Below are 24060 nucleotides of genomic sequence, written 5' to 3'. Positions count from 1 at the left end.
AATGCATGCTCATATCTAGCGATTGAGGCGAGGATTTTATAAGAGTTTAGATAAAAAACTTTCACCATAGTTCTCTGTAATACCCGATTTTAAGGACAAAACCAGATATGCACCATATGTGAGTCTTAGAAGTCAAATCTCACATATAGCTACAAATAAGGGGTAATATCAAAAGACAATGCATAAATATATAACGTACTTAGTATAAAAGAGATAACCTTTAAAAGCAAACAGCGGATAGATAACTCCAACTTCGGGTATTAACTCCACTCTACAGGATCCAACTGACTGGTTGATCACAAGCCTAAACTTCTCCTGAGGTTTGGGGGAAATAGCAAGAGTGAGTCCATGTCGAACTCCACAAGTATAGCAACTAGATTGTATAGCTCCCACAATCTCATGATCAATGTGACATAAATAATGTAAAGAATTAAACAATAAACAATGAGCATATTTAACACACAAGAATCATCACCCTTAATGTAGATGTCCCCAAGGCCGCTCCTGACCGTGAGCTCGGCTAGTATACTAGTTTTTAACCCTCTGCAGAGGTTGCACATCTTTACCCATGAGTCATGATTTACCCTTTCGCCCGAGGTAGCTAGTCTCTTAACCCCCTTCCTAGGGAGGTCGGCAGGGATCACTATGAAGTCTTTCAAAGGTTCGTCTAACAAGTTAGGGCCGCTTGGTTTCATTAGTCAGTCCGTGTGATTCACCCGCAGGAATCCACGGTCTGCTATTCCCCAATTGCGCCACTACGGGTAACCGCTAACGAGCTAGAAAAGTTACTCATACTTAACTAAAGCCAGAGCCATTATAGCCCTCATGGTTGCACTGTTGTCCCGGGTGATCACGTACAGATAAATCATCAAGTTGCTAATAAGTCATTTTTTCATCGTTTATTACTTTATCATTAATCTAGCCACAGGATCATGGTCACAGAAATAGAATCCAAATGCTATACTTGCCTCGATCCAATGATCTTGCTAATCCTTTTGGTTCTGCTGGTCTCACTTGTTGCCAAAGCTTTGATCTTGATCACCGAAACGGCTCCCCGTCTAAACTCGATCATCGATCACACAAACAATCGGAGAAAACATACACGAGCAAACAAAGCTACAATTAGAACAGTACACCAAACATATAAAAAACAGTATGAAAAGTTTATAAAAAGATTCTACGCATCGCTACGATTTCATGGACGTAAAGATCGCGAAAATCGGGGTTGAAACGGAGAAGATATGAATTTTCTAAGATTTTATATAGAGAAATAATTAATTAATTAATTAGGGTTACGAAACTAAAAGGTTTCAAACTGAGTATATAATTTTCCTAACACATAGAGCTCATTAATATGAACCTAACGCGATTTGAATGGGTCAAAACGGATTTAAAACAAAGATTTTATGGCTAAAACTGTTTCAGTGGCAAACTTGTAAATACAGGAAGGCGTAATTTGATTCAAATCGACGAAAATATGTTTTCCAAACTGAAAAGCGTAAAGCTGAGATTACGTCATGGACCGCGGGTTGATTCCTGGAAAAGTCCAGGGACTCTTTAGCAAAATAGCCGCGAAGGGGTATGTTCTAATCTGGTGCCTTGGTTTTAGATCGAACGGCTCAGGATCAATCCACGGAGGGAAGAGGAGATGCTGGCCGGCTACAGAGCTCTGGCCGGTGGCGCCATGGCCGGATTTCGGCCGGAACATCGCCGGAGTCGGGTGAGAAAGCGCTAGGAGCCACGGTTTTCAATGGGAAAAACGCTGGGAGCAAGAGAAGAGCGTTGCGAACTCACCAAGACCAAGATAGAGGGCGGGGACAGTCCGGAGAGATGAGACCACGCAGGGTGGCGGGCGGCGGTGTTCCTGCAAGCCATGGCCGAGTTAGCGAGCACCCCAAGCAGAAGAAAAAGAAGATAAGCGGCTCCGAAACTTCGTTACCCCGACGCGAAGCTCGACAAGGGCTTGAATTTGTCAACACTGCGGCGGTCAAGAAGCTTCACGGCGGCGGCAAGAGAGGGCTTCGGCGAGATCCGAAAATTGGTGATAGAGGTCACTAGGGCTTCTCGAGTACGCGTTCAAGCGAAGGAAATATGTAGAGGAGGTTGCGCAGGTCTTATAGGGTGCACGGTTTGGCTCCAGAGCAAGTAAATCCCGGGAAGGTCGGGATTTGGCAACCGGGATGGAGTCCGGTTTGCTGCCGGCTCAAGGTAGAAGAAGGAAGGGACGGTGGGTCGCTGACGTGCGGGCCCGATTGATCAGTGACAGAGAGAAAAAGAGAAGGGAGAGGCGCGGGGCTGGGCTGGGGGGAAAGAATGGGCCGGTTGCGCGTTTGGGCCGGGGGGGGGGGGGGGAAGGGAGAGGGGACGGGGCGCATTGCTGCTGGGCCTTCCAGGCCGAAACCGGAGAGAGGAAAAGGATTTGTTCCTTCTTTTGTTTTTTTTTCTTTTAAAGCCTTTTCAAAACAATTCTAAAGATCAGTTTGAAAATATTTTGACTTTCCCCAAAATCACACAGCACAAAGAGAATAAATGCTCCAATATGAATGCTCAACAAGTTGCTACACCCTATGATAAATTTTAATTAAATGAAAAATATTATTTTCCTATGTTTTCATGAGCACGAAATACAAAATTAAATCATTTTTTTCATCTATTTCTAAAAGAACAAAATTTAGGGTGTTACAAATCTACCCCCCTTAAAATGAATCTCGTTCTCGAGATTCGGAAGAGACACGGATTCCAAAAGAGAAACAGGAAAAAGATCTTGATCATTATTTCAACTTGACAACTTGTATTCCAAATGCAAGCACTTATGTTTCGGGATTACAACTTGTAAACAAAACTTCCATAAGATGTCTATTATTCGTAATTGCTCACTGTCCATCTTGACTACCAACTTTTCAACTTATACAACTCAAAGACATGATATCTCGGCATGGATATGCCTCCTCAGGTAGGAGTGGACCACCTTGATACTCAATTCTTTTCCCTGATGGTGCAGTTAAGAATATTTTCCACTGGGTAGCATAGATCACTGCCTTGTGTGCACATAACCATCCATTGCCAAGAACCAAAGGAATATTGAGTGACTCTAGCACAATGAGGTTTACAGTGAAGTTTTCCTTCTTTATGACAAGATTGATATTTGAGCAAACCTGATCTGCCTGTATTTCTCCCATTGGGGTTTGAACTAACAAAGGCTTTCTCGTCGGACACTTCACCCGTTCGATTGTCTTTACCAAGTCAGCGGAAATAAAAGAATGCGAAGCACTTCGGTCAAACAGAGCAAAAACTAGCACTGAGTCCACTTGAATATAGCCTCCCACCACTTTGGTGGCTCCTTGAATGTTATGCCTATCCACATTGTTCAGTCTTCCATTGATATAATTTTGTTGTACTTTATTTCCAGGGGCGGGCTTCTTACGAGCTTTCCTTTTACGCTTCCGTCGTTGTGGATTTTGATTTGATTCATTGTCAACTTGCTCCTCAATATTATTATTTTGATAACACTCAGCTTTGTCATACTCATAGCATCTTTCTTCAAAGGCAAAATGATCATATTCTTCCCACCTATCCATAAGAGGTATCATATTGTGCTTCGAATTCATGGGACACTACACTCCCTGTCATCAAGTGACCAACGTCAGTAACACGGCAAGGATAGATGATCATAACCATAGAATATCTTAAAAGACAATTATCACTCCAAGCTAGTCTTAAAATGCATCACCCGTGATATCAAGGTACTACCCCCCTTAAAATTAGATTGATTGGGGAGACATTAGGGACTAGTCCTCATAACCTTTTTAAATGCTACACATCATATAGTCTTTTAAATTCGCTGTACTGAGTCTCTTGATCCAAGGTTAGTTTCATCACTAAGTTCCAATTATCGGTACCTTAGTCATGGTTAAGTTGTTTCACTCTCATACTGTACATATAACTTCGTAATCTTTGGTGTCATCTGATCCTCATAACCATAACCCTCAATCCATGAGTATCAGCAATAACATATATCTCCTTTAATATTCCCTGAATGGGATGATATCCTGAAATTTCCTCGCGATATGAAAAACACCAGCGTAGTAAAATGGACATAACTCTTATTCTGTTAATCCAACCGAGTTATAGCTTATACCGTTAGAAAACTTATGAAATTCTCTACCACTTTCATGTAGAAGACCTCCTTAGATTCTGTCTTTAAGCTTAGGTAAAACAACCAAACATAATATCCTTCCTGATAATATCTCACCAAAGGTGCAGTAACTTCCAGAAATTATATCTCGAGCTACTTAACACATCTGGAGATGATCCTTATATTGTTGGAAAGCTTATGAAATCCTCTACAACTTTCGTATAACATGTTTTCCCAGATTCTGTCTTTAACGTGGCTGAAAATAGGAAATACCAGATCTGTCCAGATTTCGAAACAGAACAGAAACATCCAATTGTAAATATTATATCTCGGGTTCTACTTATCCAAATAAGTTCCAGCTTATACTGTTGGAAATCTTAGAAAATTGTCTAAAACTTTTCTATAGAACACTGTTCCAAATTCTATAGCCATGTTTGTCTCAAACAGTAAGCAACCAAAACTGATCCAGATTCTTGGCAGCACAGTTGTATCATCTTGTGATTTTTGTAACTTCTAAACCATAATAGCTATGAGGGTGATTCTTGTGGTCAGAGAAAGATCTTGGAGTCTATTTGTTCCCAGAAAAATTTGAGAAACTTTGCACGATCGGACCTTTAGATACACCAGAATTATTGCAGACTGCTCTAGAAAACAGCAAGGGATAGAAACAGGATATAACCAAACCCAACTACTTATGTCATTACTCCTTATGCCTTAGTTCTATAAACTAAATGAAATTGTGAAGAACTTCACAAAATCATTACACTCATTACAAAGATCCAAATCAAACATAAACATAATAACAAGCAATTAAGCATTAAAGGTTCACAAGGCACACAAACTCAACTTTCGCTACTAGCGTTTTTATTACACCAGGGGACACGGACACCTATATCTTAGACTTAGTGTGGTTATCTTCACGATGCATCTGTTGCTTCTTTTGTGGACAAGAGCTTATATAATGTCCTTCTTGTTGGCAGTGATAACACCTTCTCTTTGCTGGTTCCTCTGTGATGTTATTTTCCACTGAAGTGTTGTTCGGTGTGTTATCAACTTGCATACTCTGATGGTTTATCTTTGCCTGGTTAGATTTCTTTCTACATTGCTTGATCCTCCGAGGTTGAAACTCTCTATAAGTAATTGTCCACCCATCTATGCATACCTCATGAGCAGTGGGATTAGCTTGGGGAATTTGTTCATCTCCAAGGTTTGAGTTTTCCTGACGAGAATTTGAAGCTACATGTGACATCTTGGGATTTGGGTGTTGATCACTTCCCAATCTCGGCTCTAGTGCTTTTGCCTTCCTCTTCTTATCCTCATTAGTCACACAGGTTGGTTTTGTCTTAACTTCCTTCTTAGATGACATATTCCGAAGACAAGGAAGACCATAATGCTCACAACAGTGGCATTGATCCTGATATCCTGATGTATTACTCCCAACGCTTCCATGATTTCTCATATTTTTCCAAGCTTCTGCTACTTGTCTCCTCACGGGTCCTGAGATACGTTGTTGAGAGTTCTTATTCTGAGTTATTCCTTCCACTACTTGTGTTTGCATGGCTAGAAGCTTCTCCATGTCGAATGCTTTTACGGTTGGAAAATCTAGGTGCTTTCGTTCCTTCTTGTCAAAGGTCTCCTCGTTATGATCCATCTAAAGAGACAAAGAGAGAGGATTTAGAATAGAGACAAGATTTTATAAAAGAACTAGGCAAGAGGTAAGCATAACTTTTAGCAACTATCAAGGTCAAGGCGAAAAGCAAGAAGTAAGCAAAGATAGAAGCATGCCAAAACGTCCAGTTCTAACTAGGCTTGCGTCCTACAGTCAGCATTGCTTTGATACCACTTTGTAATACCCGATTTTAAGGACAAAACCAGATATGCACCATATGTGAGTCTTAGAAGTCAAATCTCACATATAGCTACAAATAAGGGGTAATATCAAAAGACAATGCATAAATATATAACGTACTTAGTATAAAAGAGATAACCTTTAAAAGCAAACAGCGGATAGATAACTCCAACTTCGGGTATTAACTCCACTCTACAGGATCCAACTGACTGGTTGATCACAAGCCTAAACTTCTCCTGAGGTTTGGGGGAAATAGCAAGAGTGAGTCCATGTCGAACTCCACAAGTATAGCAACTAGATTGTATAGCTCCCACAATCTCATGATCAATGTGACATAAATAATGTAAAGAATTAAACAATAAACAATGAGCATATTTAACACACAAGAATCATCACCCTTAATGTAGATGTCCCCAAGGCCGCTCCTGACCGTGAGCTCGGCTAGTATACTAGTTTTTAACCCTCTGCAGAGGTTGCACATCTTTACCCATGAGTCATGATTTACCCTTTCGCCCGAGGTAGCTAGTCTCTTAACCCCCTTCCTAGGGAGGTCGGCAGGGATCACTATGAAGTCTTTCAAAGGTTCGTCTAACAAGTTAGGGCCGCTTGGTTTCATTAGTCAGTCCGTGTGATTCACCCGCAGGAATCCACGGTCTGCTATTCCCCAATTGCGCCACTACGGGTAACCGCTAACGAGCTAGAAAAGTTACTCATACTTAACTAAAGCCAGAGCCATTATAGCCCTCATGGTTGCACTGTTGTCCCGGGTGATCACGTACAGATAAATCATCAAGTTGCTAATAAGTCATTTTTTCATCGTTTATTACTTTATCATTAATCTAGCCACAGGATCATGGTCACAGAAATAGAATCCAAATGCTATACTTGCCTCGATCCAATGATCTTGCTAATCCTTTTGGTTCTGCTGGTCTCACTTGTTGCCAAAGCTTTGATCTTGATCACCGAAACGGCTCCCCGTCTAAACTCGATCATCGATCACACAAACAATCGGAGAAAACATACACGAGCAAACAAAGCTACAATTAGAACAGTACACCAAACATATAAAAAACAGTATGAAAAGTTTATAAAAAGATTCTACGCATCGCTACGATTTCATGGACGTAAAGATCGCGAAAATCGGGGTTGAAACGGAGAAGATATGAATTTTCTAAGATTTTATATAGAGAAATAATTAATTAATTAATTAGGGTTACGAAACTAAAAGGTTTCAAACTGAGTATATAATTTTCCTAACACATAGAGCTCATTAATATGAACCTAACGCGATTTGAATGGGTCAAAACGGATTTAAAACAAAGATTTTATGGCTAAAACTGTTTCAGTGGCAAACTTGTAAATACAGGAAGGCGTAATTTGATTCAAATCGACGAAAATATGTTTTCCAAACTGAAAAGCGTAAAGCTGAGATTACGTCATGGACCGCGGGTTGATTCCTGGAAAAGTCCAGGGACTCTTTAGCAAAATAGCCGCGAAGGGGTATGTTCTAATCTGGTGCCTTGGTTTTAGATCGAACGGCTCAGGATCAATCCACGGAGGGAAGAGGAGATGCTGGCCGGCTACAGAGCTCTGGCCGGTGGCGCCATGGCCGGATTTCGGCCGGAACATCGCCGGAGTCGGGTGAGAAAGCGCTAGGAGCCACGGTTTTCAATGGGAAAAACGCTGGGAGCAAGAGAAGAGCGTTGCGAACTCACCAAGACCAAGATAGAGGGCGGGGACAGTCCGGAGAGATGAGACCACGCAGGGTGGCGGGCGGCGGTGTTCCTGCAAGCCATGGCCGAGTTAGCGAGCACCCCAAGCAGAAGAAAAAGAAGATAAGCGGCTCCGAAACTTCGTTACCCCGACGCGAAGCTCGACAAGGGCTTGAATTTGTCAACACTGCGGCGGTCAAGAAGCTTCACGGCGGCGGCAAGAGAGGGCTTCGGCGAGATCCGAAAATTGGTGATAGAGGTCACTAGGGCTTCTCGAGTACGCGTTCAAGCGAAGGAAATATGTAGAGGAGGTTGCGCAGGTCTTATAGGGTGCACGGTTTGGCTCCAGAGCAAGTAAATCCCGGGAAGGTCGGGATTTGGCAACCGGGATGGAGTCCGGTTTGCTGCCGGCTCAAGGTAGAAGAAGGAAGGGACGGTGGGTCGCTGACGTGCGGGCCCGATTGATCAGTGACAGAGAGAAAAAGAGAAGGGAGAGGCGCGGGGCTGGGCTGGGGGGAAAGAATGGGCCGGTTGCGCGTTTGGGCCGGGGGGGGGGGGAAGGGAGAGGGGACGGGGCGCATTGCTGCTGGGCCTTCCAGGCCGAAACCGGAGAGAGGAAAAGGATTTGTTCCTTCTTTTGTTTTTTTTTCTTTTAAAGCCTTTTCAAAACAATTCTAAAGATCAGTTTGAAAATATTTTGACTTTCCCCAAAATCACACAGCACAAAGAGAATAAATGCTCCAATATGAATGCTCAACAAGTTGCTACACCCTATGATAAATTTTAATTAAATGAAAAATATTATTTTCCTATGTTTTCATGAGCACGAAATACAAAATTAAATCATTTTTTTCATCTATTTCTAAAAGAACAAAATTTAGGGTGTTACATTCTCCGCCACTCATGCCTCGGCACTCCGGCGGTTCCGTCAAACCAAAAGTCCCCTTATAAACCAACGGGCACAAAGTCTCCACCCCTCTCCATCTCTTAGTCAAAATCGTAAAGCCTTGATTGCTTCGTTGCTAATCCTCTACTATTCACTATTGAGTGGTTGTCTCTGAAATTTTAGGCACACGTTGAAGGTATACCTTAAATATTCCAAGCTTTGAATTTGTGATAATCATCCATATATTAGGATTAGTTGGCAGTGTTGTTTTTATCTAATGTTTGTTTCATGTAAGATGATTTTGTCACGTGAGCTATTGATTTTAAAATTGGAGGTTGAAAACTAAACTTTCCACAATAGTTGAGTTTGAAATCTAGTCACTAGCTTAACAGAATTGTGTTATATCTAAATATTATTTTTTCTAATGTATTTGTAAGTCCATTTATATTTAAACCAAGTTTAGTTTTCAACCGCCAACTAGATTTCATCGATTAATAGGCGGTTTTGACAAGTCTAGATTTCAATTTCCAACTACCACATCCTGCAAAAAGGATCAATCTTCAATCTTCAGTTTTGATACTATTAGCTGACGTGTCAAAACCGTTACATGCAAACGCCATGTGGGATGAAAACTAGCACAAAACTGTTTTGTAGTGTCTGTTTTTTTTACTTAGTTTATTGTGTAGAAAGTTGAACTATTGCGGTAGTTTGAGAAATGGTTTTCGAACTTTTGCATTATGATATGGTCGTTGAGTTGAGACTAGAGAGAAGGGTTTTTTTTTTGAATGGAGAGAGAGAGAGAGAAGGCAAGCTAGGTGCGGTACGGTGACGAGGTAGTGCATCATTTCATAGGTAGTGAGAGTGAGAGTAGCCGCTCGTATTTTGGCGTGGGTGGTAAACAAGGGAAGGTGGCGACTGACCTTTGTGCATCATCGTCATCTTTGGATTTGACCTCAACCGGCCGGTCTTCAATCCATCGCCTGCCTGCCTGCCTGCCTATGGATGGACATGCATGCATGCGCACCCAGTGGCGAAGCCACATGTTAATTAGGGGTTCAAATGCACTCTAAAAAAATTATAAAAACAGTAATTAGATCTAAAATTTTATCATATATACACCTCCATGGAAAATGTCTATGTACACACAAACTAAATGTACCCTTTTCAATTTGCTCTAGCTTGCGCACTACCTCCAAATCCAAAAGGAAAAGGCCAGACGTAGGTATACACCACACATCCCATATATGGATGGATGATGAAGAGCTGGAGGATGATGGTCAGCTCCACCCCACTACTCCTACCTGTCGTCATCTATCTATCTGTGCCTGCAATCCAATCTGAAAAGAATAGAATATACTATAGATAGAAAGCACCTGAATCCATCGGGGATTTTTCTTGTCGTCGTTTTCAGTCAAGGCATTGACATCCATCAGATCAGGGGTACACGGTTACCTAACTGTACCGTGATGAGATGGGTCGATTAGCGACTGGGTTCGTCGTATATTTATTCTTGTTGTTATCTTTTATATATGTGTGCTATAATATAATCCATGATCAAACTTTATGTATGTGGGTCATGCATCCAGCTGATGCCAGAAACTATATAACAAACTCAGCTGGGTCAACTATCATATCGAACCAATACTATATCTTATCGTTATTAACACAAGAATAGATCCGATCCGATGCATGTAGGAGTATTTGTCAACCGTAGCAGCAATAGCATGCATTCCAAAATGCATGGCAATACCATGGTAGTATATGATTTCTTGGTTTTGACTAGCCAGGTCGTTGCTGTCCATGTAGCCTTTTGACCCATTTCCTATAAAAATAAAGAGTACTCCTTCTCCTTCCTTAGTGCGCCACCGGCACCCATGGGTGATGGTGATGATGGATCCTCAATTCCTCATGATGCATGATGGCCACCACTGCGAATGCAATATCAATGGATGGAGATGCCCACCCACCGAATCAATCCATCCCAGCAGCACTTACTGTACACCTATATATATTGCCAAACTGGTCGGTACAAAATACACCGTCGGTCCCTTAACCTAGTACTACCATGTTCACAAACTTGGTAATATATACTCCTAACTTTATGCTGATTATTACAATGATTTGAACCTCAAACGGTGCATAAATTAAGATTTCAAAGAAATAACATATATTGATATTGATGACACGAATGCGTGAAATAGGGCACGAATGTGGATGACAAGCACACGCTCCCTCCGTTCTAAAACATACACTATCCCAGTTCCAGTTGTGCTGCTAAATCAGGCATTCTACTAGTGGACTAACAATAAGCAAAAAGAAGTCAACAGTGACCCCGACGGAAATCAGAGCAGGTAGCTCGAGGACCAAGCGCTGACCTGAGTGAGGACGAGGGCTGAGGACCATCACAATAAAGATAAACTTTTGCCTTTGCGTGGGCAGTACCCAAAGGGGATACTATCCCACCCACTTCCAGGTGTGCTGCTACAACCAAAGACTCTGATGGTCTCTGGTCTGATTCTGAATGGGATGAGACGAGCAGCTGCACGCCTGCACCTGCACTGAGTCTGAGTAGCATGCACCTGCACCTCTTCCATCCTTCTTCTTCCTTCAATTCAAAAGTTGCTTTCTGAAGCCCAGCCCTTCTTTTCCAATGCCAATCTCAGCTCCTGATCACATGAATCAGAGAGTATATATCATCGAGTCACCATCTCATCAACTAGCAGGGGCTCGGTATGTATTCGACCCAACCAGATAGAAGAAGCACACATACCTTTACTCTCTTCTTATTGGCATTGAAGTCGATAAATCCTGATCGAGACGCCGAACGATACTGAACGAGTGGTTTGTTGCCAGGAGGGAACCAGAACTCCACATCATCTACAAACTGCAGCATGGACAAATGATAAAAAGAAACTATCAAATAGCCATGCGATTTGCACACATGTAACAACTTGTATTAGCTTACAAAAAGGGAAACCAACAAGGTGCTACCCGCCTTACCCCAAATATAGGGCTCTCGTATTCAACTCGGATGTAATCATCTGTTTTATCTACAATGCGAGGAGTGAAGCTGTCTGGCTTTGTCTTCGCCACCTGGTTCCAACAAAATATAAGATAATGCTGCAGAAAACATATGATCCGAAGGCAGTACCCGTACAATGCTTTTATGTGTGCCATCATGCATATATTTACTTACGACTTCAATTAGTTCTTTCATGGCCTCCTCTTTGGTTATGGGTTTACCCCTCTGGCCATCCTTGGGATTGTAGTTCCTGGACAGAAGTAATGTTAATGTACGTACACTGCAACACAATATGACTGCACATCTGACAGTTGTTACAACACCCACGTTACATTTCTTTCTTTCCTTTTTAATGAAAACCGATGTAAATGCATTAGGTGCCGCAAAAATTCAAAGGAACATCCGAAAGTAAGCCTTCCTTTTGGAGAAGGGAACTCACGATAGTAATGGGCTTACCACGGGGGAGCATAGTGATTCAAATCACTTATTTCCTCTGATGTCGAAACACAGTTATTGGTTGCAGGGCACAGAGCAAGGGATGGATGACTCTTCTGAACGCCAAGGTAGCTTGGTTTGGTGCCACTGGATCCAAGAGGAGTGAAGCGAAACAATAAGCACTTGTCAGGGAAGTGGAGAGTAGAGGAAAACAACAGATATTCATCATCTGCATTTGCATTGCATTCCTGATGTCTCTAGGTAGCTACTGGTGTCACTTGGACCAATTAAGCGAAAGACATGATGGCAGGTGAGATGAAGATGCATATAACAGTGGCTAAGTCCCCAAAATCATAGAACTAGTGCATTGCATTGACTAGTGATGTGGGTTCCAAATTTATGCTCTGCCTGGCTCTACCATGAAATGAAGTGAACCAGGTGGGTGTGGAGTCTGTTTCAAAGAGGGTCAAAACAGTTTAACTGGATCAAGGTCTGACTAGGGTTTCAGGAATGCAATGGAATGGAACCAAAGTTAGCAGAGTAATTTAATATGCATCGATAGGCAGGGTGGTCACCACACACACCACAGGTAGAATAGAATAGAAAAGAAACATAACAGCTGAAGTGACAACATGACATGACTGAAGGAAAAGAAACGAGCAGGGTACCTGAAGTGGAAGATGGCGGCGAGCGTGGCGAGCTCACTGCTCCTGAGCACAAAGTCTCTTTTTTTTTAAGGAACCAAGCAAGCAAAGAGGCAAACAGTCATGTCAGTCACCATATTATAAACTAGAAAGAGGTCACAAATTCGAATAAATACATGTAATGGTAGAAGGTAGAAAATGTTGGTGAAATTAAGCATACAACGATACTTTTGATAAAGTTACCATTCAAAGTGAGTTGGATCGATATCATCCTAGATCTCAATATGCAATAAAAAAGAGGTCAAGTAACTATTCTGAAACATCCTTGCATTAACTGAATCGCCTAACTCTGAACTAATCATACTAGACAACACTCAGTTCTTTGAGTTCCAGCCACCTTTGGTCAGTATTCAAGCACCAGTCTGCACTTCTTGCTAGTTCTTTGCACTTCCACTCCCTGTATGTGCAATTACTGAGTGCTGTTTAAACAATTAGGCATAGGATGACATATCAACTGAACATTTCTATTTCAGCCCTATCATCATCTAGGCTCCTCGATCTCATGTTGCTCCTCGGTAGCCGGTCCAACCGGTGCAAAAATCCTAATGCCCTTAAATTTTTATACATCCTTATCGAGAGTGCACTCAATCATTCGACATACTGGATGTCAATGTCATTCCAACCACTGCATTGCCAGTGCCCTTGGGCACCTTGCGCCTTTTGAGGATCTTGCGCACAAAGGCCATGTCATCCCATCGATTTGCAGAGCCATACAAGTTTGACAGGAGGATGTATCGGCTGCCATGCCGAGGCTCCAGCTCAATGAGCTTCTTGGCAACCTCCTCACCAAGCTCAACCTCACCATGCATCTTGCAGGCGCTAGCTAGTGCGCCCCATAAGCCAGGGTGAGGTTCCACAGGCATGCTCTTGACGAAAAATAGGGCCTCCTTAACACGACCAGAGCGGCCAATCAAATCAACCATAAGACCGTAATGATGTTGGACTGGCTGTATCCCAAAGTCCTCGATCATACTGTCAAACAACCGGCGGCCCTCATTCACAAGTCCAGAGTGGGAGCAAGCGCTGAGCAACCCGATGAAAGTTATGTCATTCGGTCGAACACCAGCCATCTGCATCTTCCATAAGAGCGACAGGGCCTGTCTCTCGCCACCATTCATCGCGAGCCCAGCGATCATTGCGTTCCAGGAGTAGACGTTTCTCACGGGCATCGCGGCGAATACCCTGACGGCACTGTGGATACCCCCACATTTCCCGTACATGTCGATGATGGCGGAGGCGAGGATGACACTCATCGCCCCCTGCAGCTCCTGCTCGGCGTATCCGTGCACCCACGCGCCGTACTCAAGAGACCGCAGCTGCGCGCACGCGGAGACCACACTAACCAGTGCGGGCTCATTGGGCACGGCACCGCTTCGGACCATGTCATGGAACACCCTGAGCGCCTCCCCGCAGCGTCCCGACAGGACGAGCCCAGTGAGCATAGAGCTCCACGTGGCGGCGTTCCTTTGAGGCATCGCGTCGAACAGGTCCCGCGCCTGGGACAGCATTCCGGCGCTGGCGTAGGCGCCCAGCATGGCGTTCCAGGAAACGACGTTGCGGTCGGGCATGGCGTCGAAGAAGTGCCTCGCCCGCTGGAGATTGGTGGCGTTGGCATGGCCGGTGACCATGGTGGTCCAGGTGACGACGTCGGCGACGTCGTCAGCGGAGAGCTCGGCGAAGAGGCGGTCGGCAGAGGCGACGTCGGAGGCGGCGAAGTAGGAAGAGATGGCGGCGTTGGCGACGTAGACGTCGCGGGCGTGGCCGAGCCTGAGGGCGAGCGAGTGGAAGAGGGCGGTGAGCGGGTTGCGGGTGGTGGTGACGGCGCGGGCGCAGGAGTGGAGGGAGAAGGAGAGGGAGATGTGGTCGGGTCGGAAGCGGTGGAGGAGAAGGAGGCGTAGGATGAGCGCGCAGGCGGAGGGGGATGGGGCGGCGCGGAGGAGGGAGTTGGCGGAGGCGCGGGAGGAGAGGTGGCCGGAGGTGAGGAGGAGGGCGTGGGCGGCGCGGAAGCTTGGTGTTGCGGCAGTGGCCACGGCGGCGAGCCAGGAGGAAGGCCCGGCCCCTCTCCCCATGGTTTTCGCGTGGCGTGGGCGGTGTTGTGTGTGTTTAGGCGACGGAGCGCCGCCGCACCGCACGCGGGCGCTGTCGACCGGCACGAGGGAAGAAAGAGGGGATAGTTATTTTGTTTTGGTGGAGAAACGGTCGGGTGGGCTGTTGATCTCGCATCGGATGGCCAAAATAAAAGCTTGTATTACTGACGTGGCCAGGAGGAGTATATGTGAGTAGTAGATAGAATAGAATAATAAAAAAAATGTGGAGGGCGAAGATTTGGAAATGGATTGTACAGGAGTACATGCATACAAGTTACCGTACCTTCGGGCGACTCTTGTGTGGCCCCTGCTCTTGGCGTCGGGCGGTGGCGGTGGCGGTGGCGGGAGGCAGCAGCACACCTGCAGGGGCGTCACCATCTGCCCGAGCTCTTCAGCCTTCGCCTTGCTGGGGAGGAGGAGGAGAGCAGAGGAGGAGGATGATATGGAGGAGGAGGAGGAGGATTGGATTGGATTGGATTCGCATCTTCATTCATTCATGGGCCAAATCAAATCAAATCAAGCCGAATGGTGTTGTGCCGCTGCCGGCCCATCCTATGTCGCTTCCGTCGGATCACGGTGTCCATGCACTTGGGCTTGGCCCACCACCGCCTCTGGCCCCTTGCCCCCTCTCCTCTCCGGCCCTGTCATCCTGCTCAGGGCTCCTTTGGCAGCACGGGATTCCGGAGGGTTCCCCGTGATTTCCCCGCGCCGAGAAACCACGCGACGATTTTCCCTGCCACAATCTGTCGCGCTCTTTGGAAGCACACCCACGCGGGGACAGCAGCCCGTTTCCCTTCATTTTCCACGCGGAAGAAATCCAGGAGTCATGCGGCCGGGAGCGTTTCCTCTTCCCTGACCCCGTCGCTCGCTCGACGACTCACGAGGGGGCGGCCGCCGCCGCCACCGTCGCCATCACCCCGGCGGCTCATGGTCGACGCATCGCTCTTGTCGTGCATCTCCCGGTGGCCGGCAACTGGTGTGCATCTCCTGGTTCCCGGCGATGCATCTCTCGCGAATCGCGATCGTGCCGCCACCGCCGCAAGATCCACATCTCGGAGCAGCACCTCCACCTCCACCTCAGCCCCGTCCTCCTAGCAGGGAAAAATCTCGTAGATCTTGGGGTGACCGAGCTGCCGTATCCTCCTCCATACTCCAGCATCCATGGAGAAGCGTCGTGCCACCGAGCCTATCTCCATACCTCACTCAGCCGAAGCGTGGTGAGCATGCACTCTATCATTCTTGTTGGTGGCTGTGAAAAGGAGTGGGGTATCTGGTACCTCATGGCTTTGTATTTTTGTGATATTGTTCGGTAATTTTTGCTAAATATTTGATTCATGTCTACCCGATTAGAAAGATTTCCCTGGTAATTTTATTCATGCTCATAAGTATGCAGGTTGGGTATTGCAAAATTTGTGATTATTGTGTCTAGACGATTTAGCGAGCAATTAGTTTATGTTCTATCGTAAATTTAAGAAAAAATACCTTTACATAGATTTCTTGATCAGCTAAAAGTTTCAGTAACCAATATACAGTGAAATAGAAATACTGCACTTCATAACATAACAGTCCAAGAAGTTGACACTTCATGAGACCCAAGCTGGAAGGATCCCAATTAGCCAGTGCTATGAGATAGTGCAACATGGTGAGTTTGATATATATATAGGAGATTGCTTGTTGTGCTTCACTGCATTTGCATAGGTCCTGTGATGACATGTTAATATTTTTAATTTTCTAATTTTAAGTGAATCATACTACTGTTCTAGCAGTGTGATTAGTCTAAAAGTGAATCATACAAATGCAGTGCCAGTAATTGATGCTGGAGATGGCGTGCATGTGTCTTCAGGTGCATCAACAAATGCCGTTGCTGAAGATGAAGGAGCAGGTGATACATTGAGTTAAAATTTCAGTTTTAGTTTCAGGTTCAGGTTTAGTTAAATTTAGTTGCAGCAATTAGGATCAAGTTCAGGTTTAGTTCAATTTAGTAGTCTTAGTACACTCTAATTGGTAAAGGTTCAGGTTCAATTTAGCAATCAGGTTCAGGTTCAGTTATCTTTTTAAGTCTATTTAGTTGCACAGACCAATATTAACAATTAGGTTCAGGTTCAGGTACTGTAGTCTGTAGATTGTCCCTGGAATTTGAGTACTGATTCTGATTGCTCGTAGCAGAGTATGAGAACAAACATTGGAGTATATGATGAGCTTCCTTTTTTCAAAAAGGAAATGCAGTTTTAATCATTTTAGGAAATGCAACTTTAATTATTATTTTACTGTAGTCTGTAGATTGTCCCTGGAATTTCAGTGATTGTTCCTCGTTCTCCCAAATAATGTTGATGGGCTGTCCAACAATAATTTCTTTTTTTAGAGGAAGCAATAAATTCTTTACATCTTGTGTAGGGACAGTTATGAAAAGGAGCTGTTGTTTGAGTTTAGTAGATGCTCTGGTTCTGCTAGCTGCTTGCTACTTCTAGTATGACCAGTACTCTAGAATTAGATTGGTTTGTGTGGCAGATACAAAACTATGTCTAAATTTATGTGTTCTAGCTAACTACTAGTATGACCAGTACTACCGCACATTTTGTGTTTTAGTTTTCAGCTTCAAAAAGGGTGCTGTATTTTTAACACTTGTTTTTTTAATCGCCTTCTGCTATAGGGTCACCGGAATTCTGCTCACTGCAACTTTGTCGCTGAAGACATCTAGCTGACAATTGACATCTGTAGAGGTATTTTGCCGCAGCAGAGTTTGAACCATTTCGGTCAGCTCTTGCTAGCCCCTATAGAGGTATTTTGCTGCACTAGAGTTCAGTTTGGTTCAGTTTTAATGCTTATAATTAATAAATATACTACATTTGCTAATAGCTCTCTCTAAAATGTCTATAATCAGGTTTGCTAATAGCTCTCTCTAGAACAGAATGATATATGTGTAGTATGTCTTAGCCTTCTATATCTTGTGATAGAGAGGTGAGTGAGCCCCTTGTTTTGACCATTTTATTTGTACAAAGATAAGGGAGATATGCATGCAACTCACCAGTTCATGATATGAAATGTGTATCAAGCATGACACTTCACGTTGTTCTGCTGCATATTCTTGGAACTCACCATTTCTTTTGTGTTACTTATACAGGACCAGTGGAAGCAACACATGATCAGAGAAAAGTGAAGTGGCCTTCATAATTAGCATCTGAGAAACGTTCAAGATCATAGATAGATTTTGCTCTTCATGTCTATCATTTTTTATATACATGCACCTACTATTTGTCCATTTTTTATGCTGCTGTTGTCTATGTAATATATTGGTGTGAGCTGGAGGGCTAATTTAAATATTGGTGCAGATTTTAGCTTTCAGTTCATATAACCTAGTTTATGTCTGTGTATTGGATGTAAAGCATGGAAACCATCTGTATCCATGCTAGCTATTACTGATACTATAACCTGGTTGACATGATTTTAGACTTGAATTATGTATTTGTATAGAGACTTAGTCCTGAGTTTTTCCTGGTTTGTGGTTCTAACACTGCTGGTGAATGTCTTATATTATTTAATATTTTCTGTTTTTCTTGATTTTTTATGATTTTTTGAGATATTGTTTTCAATTGTTCAATGGTGGCAAGCAGCACTAGAGAAACCAAACAGCACAGCTGAATCCCTCGTGAGTCCTTTGCAACGGGATGCCAAACAGCCACAGCAAAACTCCCCCCCGCATGTATATCTCCCCAGAGATGGTAGTGGGAATCAAATGTCAAAAAAATTCCACGCGCGTGACTATTTTCCCGTGATTAATTTACCTGTGCTGCCAAAGTAAGCCTCAGGGAGAATCACGGTTATGCCGTCAGCAGCATGGAGATTATCAGCCTGTTTTTTTTTTCTTTTTTTTGCAATAATTCTGTTAATTATCTTTCTCCTTGGTACTCAGGGTTTGTTTCATTGCTCAAATCGATCATCAATACCACTGAAGGTCGTGCCCAAGTGTTAACTGCAGCAGAGCAGGCCAAAGAATTCCTGTCATTTTTTTAAAAAAACACAAACAAATAAATATTATTCTCAAACTCCTCCTCACATCAGTGTCCACCACCACGTTCTGTCCTTTCCTCTTACTGACAGTAGCAGATGATGCGCTGCAAATTTCTCAGGTCCGGCAGCATTCTTCTTTATTTGAAGGGATCTGACTCATGGAGCAAGATGCAAAAGGAAGTCCAGTAGTGATGTCTGCTGCTCTCTTTAATCTGCTGTCTCAGCTCCACCATGCATGCATGGGCATGGCTACCAAAAACTGGATCTGAAATTAGTCTAGTAGTTTGGGAATGGGATGAATAGTCTTACAATTTGGTTTCTGTTGCTTCGACTGCACAATTCAGGTTCAGGAGTATATGTTTACACAAACGCTGACAGACAGCACAGGATGTTTGTTTGTTGTATATATAAACGGTGGCGATCCATGAGCTAGCAAGCCTCCGATTCCACCGGCGCCTTGGTCGCCGACGGCTCGACACGACCGGCACCGGCATCCCCTGCCCTGGTCCGCGCCTTGTCTGCCTCTGCCGCCCAGTCCATGCACACGATGACCGTGACGAGCACCGCCAGGCTGACGGCGGCGCCCAGCAGGAAGCCGGCCAGCAGTCCCTCGAGTCCGAGGCGGGCCTTGAACCCGAGCGCGACGCCGACCGGCAGCGCCACCACGTAGAAGCCACCGACGACGGCGTACATGCCCAGCAGCGGGCGCGCCGTGCCCCGCACGATGCCGCCGCAGACGTTGAGCGGGAAGTTGACCACCTCCAGCATGGCCATGACCTTCATGGCCCGGCCCACGCCGTCCCGCACCTCCGGGCTGCGGGTGTATATGCGGGGCCACGGCCGGCGCGCCGCCAGCATGAGCAGGCCGCCGGCGAGGCCCGCCGCCAAGCCGCCCGCGACGGACACCCTTGCGGCGCGGCGCGCCAGGGCGGCGTCCCCGGCGCCCAGCTCGTTGGAGACGCGCACCGACGCGCTGACGGACAGCGACAGCATGGCGGCGAACAGCAGGTAGTCGAAGTTGAGGGTGACGGCGACGACGGCCACCATGCGGCGGGCGTCGGGGAGGCGGCCCGTGAGGAGCACCAGGATCTCGTAGGACCACCACTCGAGGCAGGTGTTGAGGCAGCAGGGGACGGCGAGACGGAGGAGCGACGACGTCGGGGAGGCAGGTGTTGGTGTTGGTGTTGGTGGCTTGGTCGTCGTCCCCCGCCGGAGCTCGTGGGCGAGCACGTAGGCGGCGAGCATGAGCGCGAGGGCGAGGTCGCTGAGCCAGACTGCCGCGGCCACTCCCCTGACGCCCATCCTGGCGGAGAGCGAGACGGTGAGCGGGATGTGGAGCGCCAGCGCCAGCGCGGCGGCGAACAGCGTGGGCAGCGTCACCTCCTGCGCGCTGAGGTAGGCCTTGAGCGGGTTGAGCACGGAGGTGACGGCGAGGTCCGGGAGGAGGCAGAGCACGTAGGTCCTGGCCGTGTCGGCGATGTCGGGCTGCTGGCCGAAGCGCAGCAGGACGGCGTCGACGCGCGTCCAGAGGAGCGCGATGGGGACGGAGGCGGCGAGGAGCATGAGCGTGGCCCTGAGCAGCGTCCCGCGCAGGAGGGCGACGTTCCCCGCGCCGTGCGCCTGGCCGCAGATGGGCTCCATGGCGCCGCAGAGGCCGGTGAGGACGGCGAAGCCGGTGACGTTGGCGAAGCTGTAGCCGAGCGTGCCGGCGGCCAGCTGGAGGTCGCCGAGGCGGCCCAGGAAGGCGGTGGTGACGGCCTGCTTGGCGAACCAGGTGAGGTTCATGCCGATGAGCGGGAGCGCGATGCCGCGCTGCGCGCGCACCTCGGCCGCAACAGCGGCGAGGCCATGCGGCTCATGCTTGGGTGGCGGTGGTGTCGTCATGGCCGATGGATGACGAAGCAAAGCAGATGCGCGTGAGCGCAGAGTTTGTTGGGGTTACAGCACCTACACAATAATACGACTAGTATACATATGGTGCATGCTGCCTGCGCTGCGATGATGATGGATCGTAATTAACGGCCAGCAACGGTTCGGTTCGGTTCTAGCTATCTGCTGCAGGCGCACGCAGATACTACGTACATACCATCTCCATCTGCATGCCAGAGATGGATGGATTACAGCTACATGCATACCTTGTGTAGTGTCACGCTCCATCGCTGACACTACTAGCTAGTAGTAGTGTCACGTACGTACGTCGCATGCATACCTTGTGTAGACATAGGATGGGGCCGGCCAGGCATGCCTCTCTCGCTGATTCTCACTCCTATTGTCACACCCCTGCTGCCACTCTGTCTGTCTACAACGTACGCATGCAGCTTGTTCTCTCTTTAGTTTGTTTGCATTTCCCGGCCTTTTCATATTTTATTGTTGGTGCGCTTAATTTATTTGCTCACCATTAATCTGCTTCATTGTTCTACCCTTTTTTTTTTTCAATTTTGCTGCTTCAATCCAATTATTAAGAAACTTACATATGGCATCATGGCTTTGTTGGTCGGGGGAGCTGCACAAAAAAAAGCATCCCCAAGAGAAGTTTTTTTTTTTGGGGGGGGGGGGGGAGCTGAGAAACTGCTCTGAAGGTGTCCCAAACAACATAGCTAGCTTGCTAGGGACGACATTGAGGAAAGAGAGATCCGAAAATACTAGGAGAATACCCCGCGCGTTGCTACGGAGATTCCAGATAATTTAAAAAGAAATTAGACTATTTATATTTATAGTTATATGGATGCAACTATCTTAAATTAATTTTAGTGAATGGTTTGGCTGGCCAACTAAATGCATGTTAGTGGATGAACAGATAATTATCATAATTATATGTGCTAGTTGGCTATAATTGCAAGTTCTCGTGCATTGTTGATGTGGATAGCTTGCATGTTTAGAGAATTCTCTAGTGGAGTTTAGCTTTATAAGAGTATAAGATAACTTGTTGTTAGCATCGGGATACTAGATAGTCTTGCTTAGACCCCCAATAACTCTCCGAACAAGGTAGGTAGCTAGCTTGCTAAGAGGGTCAAAAAAAAAAAAAAACTCGTTTGCAACGGGATACTAGATAGTCTCGCTTAAATCCCAATAACTCTCCAAACAAGGTAGCTACCTTGCTACGGACATGGAGGAAATTAAGAGAGACCAGAAAAATAACTTGTTAGAAACGGGATACTAGATAGTCTCACTTAGACCCTAATAACTCTCACACACACATACACACGACTCTTTTGTTTCTTTGCATCGACCGGTTCTATTTTTATTTTTATTTTTATTTCTTCTCTCGCATACACGATAGCTAGCGACTTGAGGAAACTGTTGCTGACACCTTGAAGGAGAGGCTATATATATATCTACTTTTAGTACAAAAGTATAGTTTTTAGAGCTTTTGTCAGCTTAAAGAAGCAATCTTATTTGGGGAGCTTGACCTTCTCCTCTCCCAAACAGGCATCCAGTGTGTGTTGCGTGCAGGTGCAGTACATGCAGCCACCTGCGCGCGGAAACATGCATGGTGTTTTTCTGACGTGGATGGCAGCACACCAAATTTAAAGAGACGTACGTAGTGATCGGTAGAGATAAGATTTGGGGTCAACTTAATGAATGATGAACACACGCACTGAATCTCGATCGTAGCTGCCGTAGCTTAATTGGCCGGTGTGCTAATAATTTAATTTACTCTACATATATAATTAAAGGTAATTAAGGGTTGTTATATTCATTCCAATCCTGCATGATGATTGCTGGTTCAGAGTGGAGGATGATCAAGATGACACATCTGATTGATTCATCCATTATATTTTTGCATTATGTTGCTCTTGTTCAGATCCTATAGATCTTAGTGCGGTGCTTCATGACACTACCACCTAACTACCTACAATCACAAAAGGAGGATCTATCTTGCATGGAATAGAATGTAGTAGCTAGGTATAGCTAGCCAGTAGTAGTAACATTAACAACATATATACCTCAATCAGCTGGGAGCTGATCATGAGCCATATATAGTTACTTTTTCTCATTATCTTAGGCCTAAGTTGTTTACTTATTCCTAGCTAGTTGCTAACAGATACGATTCAAGTTTATCCAGATCGAGCATCAGATGCAAAAGTAAATAACGCCGACATATATATGTGCGTGTTCAATTCAGTCTAGCTAGCTCCTGGATCGATCAGATTATATATGCTGCCTGTGCAGTGTGACAGAGACGATAGATGATTGAACACACGAGGACATATAACGAAAGTGACTAGAGACTCATGGTTCGTAAGTAGTACAGCACAAATTAAACAACCACAGCAGATTGAGATTAAAATGGAATAACAGTACAGCGCTCCTACACTACTGCACAGCCGACATCCACCGAGCGCCACAAACGCTCGGTGGATTAACAAAGCCGCTCGGTACACCGTCTACCGAGCGTATCGCTCGGTGAGTTTTGCTCGGTAAAAATTTAGTCGATGAACTAAGTCCACCGAGAGCTGGATACCAGCCCCTCGGTACAATAGTCCACCGAGGGCAAATCTGCCCCTCGGTACAAAACTAGCAGATGACGGCGTTACCTTCTTTCCCTTCGTTAGCGTTGCCGTCGACTCCACTTACACCGAGAGCAGAGAAGTAAACCCTCGGTGCTAATGTTCTACCGAGGGCGTAGTTGCCCCCCGGTAGATGTTTATAAATGGGTCCCAGCTGTCGGGGTTTTTAAAATCTGAAACCTATTTAAATAAATTTCACCGAGAGAGAGAGAGAACCCTCGGTACAACATTGTACCGAGGGCTTTGTTCCCCCCCGGTAGATATTAGCACGCTGGCCTGAAAACTATTAAATTAAAAGACACCGAGAGCGAGATGGAACCCTCGGTACATATATTGTACCGAGGGTTTTGGTACTCAGCCCTCGGTAGACCTATGGTCGTTGCACCGAGAGCCTTTTGCCCCTCGGTGTATCTGGGGAACGAGGTAAAATGTTCCCAGGTATACCGAGGGTGGTGCTCGGTGAAATGACCATTCCCCAGATACACCGAGCGTGGCTCTCGGTATACTGACCATTTCTTTTTTTTTAATTTCTGTTTCTTCATTCTAATACATGATCCAATACACATATATCACATATATGATCCAAAACAGCACATATATGGTCCAAAGCATCACATACATCACAGAATTGCACTCATATGACACATTTCTCACAAATATATATAAAATCCATTGTCCAACTATCCATCACAAGATTCCAACACTCCAAAA

General features: G+C 45.4%; 3 protein-coding genes and 1 long non-coding RNA gene across 6 annotated transcripts; 1 reads left to right on the top strand and 3 right to left on the bottom strand.

Annotated features, from left to right (window-relative positions):
- LOC8059244 lies at nt 10660–15297 on the bottom strand. The gene is made up of 7 exons (XM_002463429.2): nt 15114–15297; nt 12708–12764; nt 12061–12186; nt 11779–11854; nt 11583–11675; nt 11353–11466; nt 10660–11248 (listed from the first exon to the last, which is right to left on the bottom strand). Exons 1-7 carry the CDS (start codon nt 15206–15208, stop codon nt 11195–11197), a joined length of 615 nt encoding a protein of 204 aa, XP_002463474.2. The 5' UTR covers nt 15209–15297; the 3' UTR covers nt 10660–11194.
- Nucleotides 12885–15105, bottom strand: LOC8059243 (pentatricopeptide repeat-containing protein At4g18840). Its single transcript, XM_002463428.2, has one exon. The coding sequence runs from the start codon at nt 14810–14812 to the stop codon at nt 13328–13330; it is 1485 nt and encodes a 494-aa protein (XP_002463473.2). The 5' UTR covers nt 14813–15105; the 3' UTR covers nt 12885–13327.
- LOC110430280 lies at nt 15520–18341 on the top strand. Of its 3 annotated transcripts, none has more exons than XR_002447596.1 (4): nt 15520–16047; nt 16632–16712; nt 17481–17609; nt 17712–18341. It is a non-coding gene; the product is annotated as an uncharacterized LOC110430280 (long non-coding RNA). The 3 variants fall into 3 exon arrangements; XR_002447593.1 differs by having other exon boundaries at nt 15532–16047; nt 17952–18341; XR_002447594.1 differs by lacking the exon at nt 15520–16047 and adding an exon at nt 16054–16472 and having other exon boundaries at nt 17952–18341.
- LOC8059242 (protein DETOXIFICATION 56) lies at nt 18494–21249 on the bottom strand. The gene has a single exon (XM_002463427.2). It carries the CDS (start codon nt 20720–20722, stop codon nt 19268–19270), a length of 1455 nt encoding a protein of 484 aa, XP_002463472.1. The 5' UTR covers nt 20723–21249; the 3' UTR covers nt 18494–19267.

Source organism: Sorghum bicolor, chromosome 1 (genome assembly GCF_000003195.3).
Source record: "Sorghum bicolor cultivar BTx623 chromosome 1, Sorghum_bicolor_NCBIv3, whole genome shotgun sequence".
Lineage (NCBI taxonomy): Eukaryota > Viridiplantae > Streptophyta > Magnoliopsida > Poales > Poaceae > Sorghum > Sorghum bicolor.
Note: the sequence above shows the minus strand (reverse complement) of the source record. Positions and strands in the feature narration are given on the sequence as shown.

Bases quoted from the DNA above. Each gene is read 5' to 3' on its own strand.
- LOC8059243 (XM_002463428.2), bottom strand. From the start codon at position 14,812: ATGGGGAGAGGGGCCGGGCCTTCCTCCTGGCTCGCCGCCGTGGCCACT.
- LOC8059242 (XM_002463427.2), bottom strand. From the start codon at position 20,722: ATGACGACACCACCGCCACCCAAGCATGAGCCGCATGGCCTCGCCGCT.
- LOC8059244 (XM_002463429.2), bottom strand. From the start codon at position 15,208: ATGGTGACGCCCCTGCAGGTGTGCTGCTGCCTCCCGCCACCGCCACCG. The intron at 12,187-12,707 runs GTACCCTGCTCG...TCTTGGATCCAG, and splicing joins GCCGCCATCTTCCACTTCAG to TGGCACCAAACCAAGCTACC. The intron at 11,676-11,778 runs GTAAGTAAATAT...TGTTGGAACCAG, and splicing joins TGAAAGAACTAATTGAAGTC to GTGGCGAAGACAAAGCCAGA.